Source organism: Arvicola amphibius, chromosome 1 (genome assembly GCF_903992535.2).
Source record: "Arvicola amphibius chromosome 1, mArvAmp1.2, whole genome shotgun sequence".
Classification (NCBI taxonomy): Eukaryota; Metazoa; Chordata; class Mammalia; order Rodentia; family Cricetidae; genus Arvicola; species Arvicola amphibius.
The window spans coordinates 111370044-111381653 of NC_052047.1; the positions used below are offsets into that span (position 1 = coordinate 111370044).

The 11610-nt window shown below is 47.1% G+C and overlaps 1 protein-coding gene across 3 annotated transcripts in view; it reads right to left on the reverse strand.

Moving 5' to 3' along the window:
* Nucleotides 1-4400, reverse strand: part of Scube2 (signal peptide, CUB domain and EGF like domain containing 2) — a 73327-nt gene extending 68927 nt beyond the window's left edge. For all 3 annotated transcript variants that reach the window (XR_005285691.1, XM_038332502.1, XM_038332494.1), the window contains exons 1-2: nt 4283-4400; nt 2978-3100 (exon numbers count right to left, since the gene is read on the reverse strand). Coding sequence is in view for 2 of the 3 variants with exons in the window: in XM_038332502.1 (XP_038188430.1) it covers nt 2978-3100; nt 4283-4400 (241 nt within the window). In the remaining variant the exon portion in view is untranslated. The remainder of the gene's footprint in view (nt 1-2977; nt 3101-4282) is intronic.
* Nucleotides 4401-11610: the final 7210 nt, after the last annotated feature.

The following is an 11610-nucleotide window of genomic DNA, read 5'->3' on the forward strand; positions in this document are numbered from 1 at the left end:
TCTGTATAAGCCCTGGCTGTCCTAGAACTCACTCTGTAGACTTTTGCCTTCTGAGGGCTGCAATTAAAGGCATGCACCACATGCCCAGCTCACCAGACACCATCTTAAACCAGGTGATGATTAGCATCATCCGAATGGCACGTAGTGACATCATATATCGCTGATGTGGTTTCCTGGAAAGGTCACTGTGACAGCCTTCCTGCAATGCCACCAAGTCATATCACGAGAAGACATGATACATTTTCTTCTGACTGGTTTTAAATTCAGTGTATAGCCAAGGCTGAACTCAAAATCATGGCAATCCTCCTGTCTCAGCCACCATGCCTAGCTCTATCGATTCTTTGCCTCTTCATACAAGGCAAATGAACATAGCACAGTGTTCATCGGAAGTGTCGGTGTTGGGGCTGGAGAGGCAGCTCAGCAATTAGGAGCACTTGCAGCTCTTGCAGAGGACCCAGGTTCAGTTCTCAACACCCACATCAGGCAGCTCCAAGGGATCAGTCACCCCTTTCAAGCCTCCACGGGCACATGCATATGTGTAGCATACGTACATATCAAATAAATCTTTTTAAAGTATTGATGTCATGGCTGGAGATGCTGGCCTAGCATTAATGAGACTCTGATTTCAACCTTCAATATTACATAAACCAGGGGTGGTGTCCGATGCCTGTAATCCCAGCCCTTGGGAGGTGGAGGCAGGATGATTGGGAATTTGAGGGCATCATCTCCTCAGCTACACAAAAAGAAATCTACAAAGAAAGTTTGAGGCCAGCCTGAGCTACAAAGACCCTATCTCAAAAACAGTTTCTATGAGAGACAAAGAAAGAGTGGAAGCTGGGAAACACGAGAGGAACAGATGCTGACTCTGTGGGTTGGGACCTGGAACTGGATTCTGAAGCGGTAACAGCATCAGGGAGAATCTGATGACGTTTGAATGATGTTCACAGCTTGGTTTTTAAATGGCATCGTGCCATTGCTAATTTCCTGGTTTGGGTGACTGTACTGTGCTTTTGTAAGCTGACAACATTGGGTAAGATGAGCGAAAAAAATCCATGAGCTTTGCATGGTTTTATAACCTTTCTGGTCTAAAAGTATTTCTAAATGAAAAGTCTCTTAAAAAGAAAAAAAAACAAAGACGGGGGCTAGAGAGATGGCTCAGAGATTAAGAGCATTGCCTGATCTTCCAAAAGTCCTGAGTTCAATTCCCAGCAACCACATGGTGGCTCACAGCCATCTGTAATGGGGTCTGGTGCCCTCTTCTGGCCTGCAGGCATACACACAGACAGAATATTGTATACATAATAAATAAACAAATAAGTAAATATTTTTTAAAAGAAAGAAAAAACCCACAAGTTTTAGAAAAGTAAAAGAAAAATAGTCTAATCTCCAAGAACACCTGCCCTCACATGCACATACCTACATACAAACACAAGCAAACACATAATTAAAAATATAAATAAATAAGGGGTTGAAGAGATGGCTCAGTGGTTAAGAGCATTGACTGCTCTCCCAGAGGTTCTGGGTTCAATTCCAACACCCACATGGTGACTCAGTCCTCTCTAAAACTGTAATCCTATAGGATCCAATATCCTCTTCTGGTATGCAGATATACATGTAGACAAAACACACAATACATAAAATAAGTAAATCTTATATAAATAAATAGAAAATACAGCTAGGTGTGATGGCACACACCTATAATCCCAGCACTTAGAAGGCAGAAACAAGAGGATCAGTCTTGGTTATATGTCTGAGGCCATGCTAGGCTACATGAGACCATGTCTCAAAAGAAACAAAAAAAATTCAAAATCCAAACAAGAGCAGCAAACTCCAGAAATGAGTGTATACCACACACACCAGTTACATCTGGGTGTTATATACTATCCAACACCAAGAACTGGACTTCTCAGAGACAGGATCATTTGAAACATCAAGACATGAATACTTAGTCAAGTCATCAAATGCCAGCCAAACAGACATGCATTAAGGTTTTCTCCTGCCTGAAGAAGTTAATGCGGTCTTCCAAGGGCTTAGACAGGACTTTCTCACTCACTATGTAGATTTTGTTTCTGTGGGCATTCAGATCAACTCCCACCAGGAGTTAAGCCCAAATTGTAAAGATTTTAAACCTCTCAGTGAAAGAGGCCTCCAGTATGCTCATCAAGGTTGGGTCCAGAGGCAGGAGAAGCTTCAGAGCTGAGCCCAAACACCTCTCATCAGTTTAATGGGGATGTCTTATCCAACCAGAGAGGCAGCTGCAGACTGGGACAGAAAGGGGACGAGGGTGTGATTTTTGCCCACAGGCTAATCATGTGTTTATGTGCCCCAAGTCCTCAGTGTTTCCATCCATAAAAGGAGCAATGGAAATGACCCAGAGTTCCCTGAAGAGCCCTGCCATGGCTAAACTTGGCTCCCTCTTGGGAGAGCACTTTCCATTCAGTATGATCTGTGGTTCAGACAGTGAACTAGTCCCCAGTGGGCAGAGTCCAGACTTCAGGGCCTCAGGTCTAGAGCACCAAAGAGCTAAATTCTCCCTCTGCACATATTTTTCCAGAGTGAATCTGTCACTCAAATAATGCAGTGCCTGGGTATAATTCTAAAGTCTAGTAGGTCCCAATCAATCAGCCCAAAACCACAGACAGGATAGATCCTCCAAAGACAGCAGAAGGCAGGACTCCAGTCCCTGGTCTCCAGGGAAGCAGGATCCTTGCAGTTCTGAGAGTCTGGCTCTCCCAGCGAGTAGAACCAAAAGACCTTTTCCAGAAGCTACACCAAAGAACCTTTTGGAGCCAGATAAAACTGTATCCAATTCTGGGGAGGAACTAATGCCCCAACCCTTTGAGGATCTGAAAATCATTTCCAAGAGCAGGTGGCAGTACCCTAGGTAGAAGTGCTCATTTAACCAACTGTGAACTACGAGAGCCAAGGAGGGGCAGCCTCCCTGCTGCCCACTTACCCAGGGCCCTGAGACACTTACCATCACATTGCCTGCCCTCCCCTTTGTAGCCAGGCTTGCAAGAGCACTTGTAGGACGTGGGTGTGTTCTGACACAGCGCATCAACATGGCAGTCGTCTAGCCGTTGAGCGCACTCGTCCACATCTGCAAAGAAACACAGCAAGCACCTGGTATGGTTTCCAAGCTGTGAGCGATCTGGCTCTAGTGTCATCTCCCACCAGCCCGCCCCACTCTACTCCTCCAAAGCCCATACTGCTAGGGCACCCCAGGATAAACCACACCAAGTCCAGGCCCATTTCCAAATGCCCTGTTCTGAGAGGAATCACCCAAGCATCCCTTAAAGGCCTCCGAGACTCACTTCAGATCTGCCTCCTCTTGGAAGTGAGCCCTGATCCCCTAAAGTCGGGTAGATGTTCGCACCACGTGCTCCCATATATTTAGCTCAATCCTAGCAGAGATTATACAGGGTTGTCACTGTCCGCTCTCACCTGGCTCTCCACAGTACCCTTACAACGGAGCCAGGTTCTTGATGCCAAGCCAGCACTGCGCATGCGCCTAACACACGAGTATATCATAGACTGCCTGCTAGAGCAGAGGAGCAAAGAGCAGGGCTGGCCAGAAAGTTCCAGAAGACTGCCAAGACAGCTGTCCCTCAGCCTTCTCAGAGTTTGGGATGTAGGTGGGGGTAAAAGTTGGCTCGGTCTCTGAGCAAACAGTATCTCTCAGGCTGTGCAATACAGGAATGATGTTCCAGAGATCCAACCCCAACCCTGCAGATCCTCTCAACCCACCAAAGCCAAAGCATTTCCGGGGTCGACACCGCTCCGGGATATGAAGATAAAAACGAAAGTTTTGAAAGTACTTAAGTCCGGTTAGAGCAGACTATCCTACTGGTTTGGAGCGTGGCTGCTCCAAACCTGGAGGCTTAGGACGACAGTCCCGGTCTTGGGACAGTAGCTATTCAGTGCTCACAGAACTCTCTGCAGTTCATCTTGGAGTTGGCAGAACTTAACAGCCCCAAAGGAGAAAAATGAGCCAAATTGCCAGGAGCCCGACCTCAGTTTCCCTTATTTACACAAGGGGCAACTGGACGCCAGACTCCAGTTCCCGCTACTGCACTCAGCCCCTGACAATCTGGTAAGCAAGCATTCTCAAGAAACCCTGAAAACGACAGGTACAAGAGCAGAAGTCAACAGCCCAGATCAGGAGCCTCCTCGACGGTGAGGACGGGCGGGTGAGGACTCCCAGAGGCGGGGGACACCGCGAAGGGACCCGGGGGACCCTGCCCTACGACCTGCCAGGTGCGCCCCGTGCCTGCTCACTCACCCTCCAGCGGCCGGTCGGCGCGGCCCCGGACGGCAGCAACCAGCAGCGGCGGCGGCAGCAGCAGCAGCAGCAGCAGCGCTCGAGCCGCCCCAGGCCGACCGCGGCCCGCGACCCCCATGGCAGCCGCAGCGCGCGGAGCGGCTGAAGCCGGCGGCCGAGGCACGGGGAGGCGTGTGCGGGCTCCCGGCCTCCGCGCCCGCCGACACCCCCCGGCCCCGCCCGCCCCCGAGCCCCGGCCTCAGTTTCACACGGTCCTCGGTGCCGCCCCGCCCGCCTGGCCCCTCCCCGGCCCCGGGCGGAGGGGGCGCGGCCGCCGTGGCCCGAGCCGCTGTCAGCAGCGCCCCGCGCTCCCTGAGCCTTGGCTCCTCTTCTGCGGAGCGCCCTCCAACTTGACCGGGTCCTTCCAGCCTGAAATAGTTACGGGACGCCCAGAAAGTGTTCCCGCTGAGTCCCAACACAACGGGACAATGGACCCCAGGCCCAGCACCCCTCCCAACAACATCTTCTTGGGGTTCCACAAACCTTGTCGGGAGAATTCAGGACAAGGCTATCTTAGTGGGGCGGTGAGTCCAGCTGCTTTGCCCAGTCCAACATTCTCCGCTGTGCCTGGCTATAGCCAAGGCTCTCTGATACCCCAGCTGGTGGCACCGTGAGAACCCAGTCTGTCTGTGTGTATGTCTGTCTTGTCTTCTCTCTTTCTCTGTCTCTGTCTCTGTCTCTCTCTTTCTCTGTCTCTCTGTCTCTCTCTCGCTCGCTCTTTCTCTCTCTTCTCTCTCTCTCTGAATATTCTTCTAGTTAAGTGTATCTCAACAGCAAGGAGGTGAAAGAAAAAATGGTACAGAGGTCAAGGGTAGGCCACCACAGGCAGTAGTAGAACACCCAACTTTGTCCAGGGCATAGGTGGCATCTATGACCACAGGAACCTTAAAACATCAGATTTGGGGAGTTGCAGACAGAAGCAATACCTACCTACCACCTGTTCCTCCCAGCCAGGCCAGGCTCAGGTCTTTTTCCAGTCAGCAACATTCCAGGAACAAATACTTAATGAACCCTTAGATCAATGTTTCTCAACCGTCCCCCTTGGGATTCAAGTGACCCTTTCACAAGCATCGCCTAAGACCATCGGAAAATGCAGTTATTTATATTACAATTCATAACTAGCAAAATTACAGTTATGAAATAGTAACGAAAATAATTTTATGGTTGGGGTGACCACAACATAAGGAGCTGTATTAAAGGGCTGCAGCATTAGGAAGGTTGAGAACCACTGCCCTAGATGAAACAGATGGCCACATGCAGAGATATGAATGTTTTTATCTAGGTTTCTCTGAATGGTACTGACTCCATTTTCTCCTGGGAATATTTGCACGCATCCTCATGTGTATGTGGACATATGTCTAAGTATACCTACTGCACATGTATATGTGTATATTTACACACACTAATTCCTTGATAGAAAAAAAAAACCGTCATCAGAAGGCCCCACCTAGCTCAAACACAGGAGCACACAGGTCTTCTCAGGGCTCTGGCTATCACCTACAGCCTCCCCCCTTAACTCTAGGACTGCTACCCTGCCCTGGTGTCAGCTCAGGGCCCAGGCTCAGCCTGTCTCTTTGGGCTGGATTTTACATATTCTCCTGCTGCTGGATGGAGACGCTGAGAAAAGAATCGTGTTTTCCCTTTTAACCTTTCCTCTCCAGTTCAGGCTGTCAGGTTCCGTCCCTTCCTCTGTCTCTGGCTCCTCCCTCCCATTCCTTTTGTATTTGGTGCCGAGAGAGACACTGGCTATCCCTAGTTTGAAGGGTGGTGTTTTGTTTTGTTTTGTTTTAACACATTTGTAAATCTTCACTTAGTGAGACGTTCCCTTCAGCCCTTGTCTCCGTGTCTTTAATGGTAGCCATAAATTACTGCCTTCTTTTCTCTGGACGCCTCAGGCTTCATTGCTTTTGAAACGATCAAAGTTATTTCTTCTGAAAATCCCACTCAGAACTTCCCATTGTGCGGCACAGCACTCCGCAGCTCCAGTCAAAGCACACCAACACACAAGGCAACCATTAAACTCCGAGGAGCCTCTCCAGCCTCTGGGCTGCCGTTTGTGTACTGCTCAGTTACTCCACGTTTGTGTACCAACGGGAATGCAAATTCATAATGACCAGGCCTCGAGTTTGGTTTTTTTTTTTTTTTTTTTTTTTTTTGCCTCAATGTCCTTTGTGCTTGTTTGTTTGTTTGTTATGGTTCCTGGAAAAGCACACTACTGGCTCAGATGTCAAAAATTGTTCTGGATCTGGTTCTGTTTGCTCTGGCTTCCACACAAACCTGTTCTTAGTTGGTCAGCTCCCAGATTCCTGGGCAACCTTTCTGCACTTGAGATTAAAGTCAATATGGTTTATGACTGTGGATTTCCACAGTGGAAAGGCGCGGGGGGGCAAGGGGGGGGGGACACACGTTTAAATGTAACCTTGGTCGCTGTCTCCAGTGACCTGATTGGTCCTGCACAGGCTGCTCTCTGCCACTTGTTGTTTAGCTGAGGTCCCCACAGGCGGTCACTGTGTCTGAATTGAGACTCTCCCTGGTCACCTGAAGCTACAGGCCATGAATCAGACCTGAAGGGACAGGTGGCCCAGCCAGTATGTAGGATTCTGGCCTTTCTAGAGAGAGCATCAGCGTTCTATGACTAGGTCTAATGTGGCATCACGGGCAGCTTCAGCACCCATTTCTTCCTGTTACAGAGTGTTTCTGAGGGGATGATCCCTCCCAGGGCTTTCACAACCTAGACTCCTGACTTCCTCTCACCTAGCTGAGAAATCTTCTCTACTGTCTTCTTGGAATGCTCTTCCTACATCCTCTCTCTGGAACGTTCATTCATTCCCTCAATTCCATAACATAAATCTCCAGATTGAAGTACCCCTTAGCTGCTGGCCAAAATGGCATCCTATCCCCGCCTCAGCTGCCTGTGATTCCCTCTGATCCAAAATCTTCAAAAGAGCTCATTGCTTTCTCAGTATGTATTTCATCTCTTTGGAACGATCTGTCCACTCATTGATGAAGCTGTTTTATTTCTTGTTTCACTTTTTTTTAGTTCCTTGGCCATTTTAGAGGTTGAGCTTCTGATGTATAAGCTAGCAAAGATTCTTCCGGTTCTATAAGCTGCATCCTCACTCAGTTAACTGTTTCCTTTGCTTTTACTCTCAGGAGTCCCATGTGCTGTCTGCTAAGAATGTAACACTTCTCATCCTTGGCTTCTAAGTGTGTAGATTTAGCTTTGCAGGGCTGTGGTAGCTGTAGACACCACCAGCCCTAAGCTTGGCCCCTGAGTTTACTTTGTTCTGTAATGAGTTATTAGCAACATTTAGTGCAGACATCGAGGGAAGGCTTCATGCTGACCCCATTCAGGTTCCCTTTCTTCTGTGGCACTGCTGCCATTTCCACAGCCTCTGGATCAGACAGCGTGGGCCCCACAGTTCTGTGCATTCATCCCAAGGCGTACGCAAGTGCCAGGCTAACGACACAACGGAGCCCACAAGTGACGACGTTGTCCAGGTGTCTCAGACATCCACACCTGTGCACTCTTTGTCCAGGTGTCTCAGACGTCCACACCTGTGCACTCTTTGTCCAGGTGTCTCAGACGTCCACACCTGTGCACTCTTATCCCACCAGACTTCACTTACAAAGCAGGAATCTGGCCAAGTGTCACGGTGTCCTCCTGGAATCCCCGTACTCAGGGAGACGAGGCAACAGGATTGTGGCTTTGCAACCAGCCTGGGTTTCATAATGATACCCTATCTAAAACAAAACAAAACCCTCAGTTGTTGAAGATGAAATTATTAGCAATTCCAAGATGGCCAGAACAAGGTGTAACACCTGACTCACCAGGATGCACTCTTAGACCAGTCCACATGAGTGCACACTCAGGTTCTATACTCTGACTTTAACATGTATATATACACACAGAGATACATGTGTATGTGTATATATAATATGTTATATTAATTTTATATATATATATATATATTAATCATAGGCTTTCATGAGACAACACAAAAAGAAAAGGCCAAGATTTCTAAATAGCAAAAGAGCGACATGCACAAAACTGGTCTCAGGAGAGAAGTGATGACAGCCTGCCTGCATGGAAGAAGCAGACAGGCTCTGAGCGTTCCTGTACCCACTGGAAAAGCAACCACCCAGAGCTGCAGCAGAGAAGCTAATGAACCTTTATACAGCACCTCCAAATTTTTCCTATTTATACCACAACTCAATGATACTATACACAGAAAAGCAAGCCATATCAATGTCACTGATGACCATTAATTTAAAGTCCTTAATAAAAATTCACAACCAGGGGCAGGAGAGATGGCTCAGTGGTTAAGAGCACTTCCTGTTCTTGAAGAGGACCCAGATTCAGTTACAAGTACACACATTAGGCAGCTCACAACCATCTGTAACCCCAGTTCCAGAGAATCTGGCCACCTTCTGGCTTCCTCTGGCCCTGCAAGCATACATACATATGCTCAGACACACATACACACACATAGACACACATGTGCACACACACACATGTGCACACACACACATGTGCACACACACAGGCACACACACACACACAAAATAAAAATAATAAATCTTTTTTTAAAGCAACCATCCAGTTATGGTGGCATTTGCCTTTAATCCCAGGCAAGCAAGTCTCTGTGAGTTGAAGGTCAACCTGGTCTACACAGAAAGTTCCAGGCTAGACCCTGTAAATAAGTAAGACCCTACAGGAAAAAAAAAAAGCACCCAGAATCCAGCACCAAATCAGGTATATTGCTACACTCCTGTAATCACAGCCCTGGGGAGGAAGAGGTGAAAGGATCAGGAGAAAGACATTTCTGACTCTCTGGTCACATAGTGAGCTTGAGACTAGGCTAGACTGCCTCAAAAACCAGAGGAAATCCAGCATCATGCTAAGTGGCATATTTCAGGGTGCAAGGATGGTTCAAAATATTGAATCATGATACATAGAAAGGTCTCAGTGGGAAAACTACAGAATTCTCTCCATAGATTTTTTTTAAAAAGTATAAAAATAAGAAATAATATTCAGTACCTGGAAATAAGCCAAGCAGATAATATTCAAGGCCTGTGTGAAGGAACTTTCCAAAGCAAAACCCCAATAGAACATGTTCTTAGATACAAATGCTCAGTATCACAAAGATGACGGTCCTCCATAACTTACCATTTGTTGCTAGTTCACCCCAGAGATTGAGCCAGGGCTGTATGTATGGGTTGGTCCTCAGTCCTAGGTAGCGGTATCCGTTAACTTGATACATTACTCCAGCAAGCTGTCATGTACTGTCTCACTAAGCCAGCTCTGGAAGTGATGTTGTCCTCCCCCAGTTCAGACACACGTTTGTCTCAAAGTGTCCCCTAGGGTCCCTCATCTTGGATGAGGAGGGGAAGAGGCAAACATTCCAAGAGTAAAATCACTGTGCCCTTGGGAACAGCTAGAAGGTGAACCATCTTCAACAGAGGTTACAGTGGTTTATCCCACGATCTAAAGGCTTCTGCTGTTGGGAAGCTCAGCTGAAAGCTCAGTCAGGAACACCAGTTGACTGCCTCAACTTCCCCAGATGGCAAGTCGAGCACCCAATTTTCTGGATGTCTTGAGCATTTGATTTGATGATATCCTTGCTTCCCAATTGATTTTTGCTGAATGTTTTGATTTCCAAATTTGATGGTATCTATGTATCTGTCTGTCTGTCATCTATCTATCTATCTATCTATCTATCTATCTATCTATCATCTACCTATCTATCTATTCATGCTTTGCTATTTATTCTTTTACTTTAGCTTGCTGTATGCTTAATAAATTCACTCATTTAAAGCTATCTATGGCTATCCTAGGTCATTTTCTGGACCACATATAACAAGACATAAATGATACAACACATCCATAAAGCAGAGCATTATGGCCTAATGAGAAGGCTGAGAGCACCTGCAGCCAGGCCTGGTGACCTGAGGTCCACCCCAGATGCACAGCACAATGGAAAGAGAGAACCAGCTCCCACAGGCCAGCCTCTGACCTCCACATGTACTCCACAGCATGCACACTGCAGCACATGTGCCCTCCCGATCAATAATTAAATATAGGAAACATGAAAAGCATAGAGCATTCATTATACAGCTGCGCAAATGGAAAGAGAAACTTTCTGTGTTCCAATATGGAGAGCTCTCGTGTCCATAAACAGAAAAAGATACAGAACATTATGTGCGCTGTTATGTGCACTGTGTTACCTTTTGCAAACAGAAGGAGGCGGGAGAAAAGCCCGTGTTTGTACTTGCTTGCACATATCTGCATGAAGACTCAAGGAAGACGGTGAGATGTAAAGAAGGCAATTAGCAGAGATGCAGGGGGCGGGGCTGGGGAAATGACCGGCAAGGATAGAAGGAACTGGGTGATTATCTTTCTACACTTCTCAGTTGACTATATTAGCATAAAAGCAGAAGGAAATTTAACTGACGCAGCCCCCACAAGGCCACTATCTGTGAGGGTGCAGGATTTCGTGGCGATGGAGCAGTTTTGGGGTCACCCATCTTTTTGTAAGCAATCTCTTATCCATGTTCCTGAAGTAACCCTGGTAAACTCATTGGTTCACAAAAAGGTAAAATAAAGATGAGGAGGAGGAGAAGGGGCAGGGAGACCAGAACTGGTAGTGTTTTTCAGTCCATAAGCCCCGAAGCAACTTGGGATGGAGTGGGTCCCTGCTCCCAGCCCAAGAGTCACAGGGCTTTTCCCAGTGGACTTTTCTTTTTAAAAAGTATTTATTTTGGGTGGGGGTTGGTGCCAACATACGGCCATCAGAGGGCTACTCGCAGGAATCCACTCTCCTTTCAACGTGTAAGTCCAGGGAACTGAACTCAGGTCGTCCAGCTTGGTGACAGTCATCTTACCAAATCAGCCATGATTCACTTACAGCCCTAGAGTTCCATACTGACTTTCTCCTGTAGTCTTAGAATTATTGACGAAGCCGTGGTGAAGTATCCTCCTGGACCAATTAAGGCTGAATGGAAAATATTGCCTGCAGCTTGTGGGAAAATATTAAGCATCAAAACTCTCTCTCTTTCTCCTGGTCAGTGTGATTTTTTACGAGATAAAAATCATCACATAAGATTACTGGTAACAGAAATGGTGCAATCTTTTTTTAATTACCTCCCAGAGCCAATTAATAAGATAACAAACAAGGAAAGGCGTGAGCTGCCGTTCCTCGCAATTATCCATCTGTTTTGCAATTTCTTTACAGGTCGCTGGCAGTGCCTTTCATTTATTAATAGGTGAATGTAAAGCCAGTGTGTCA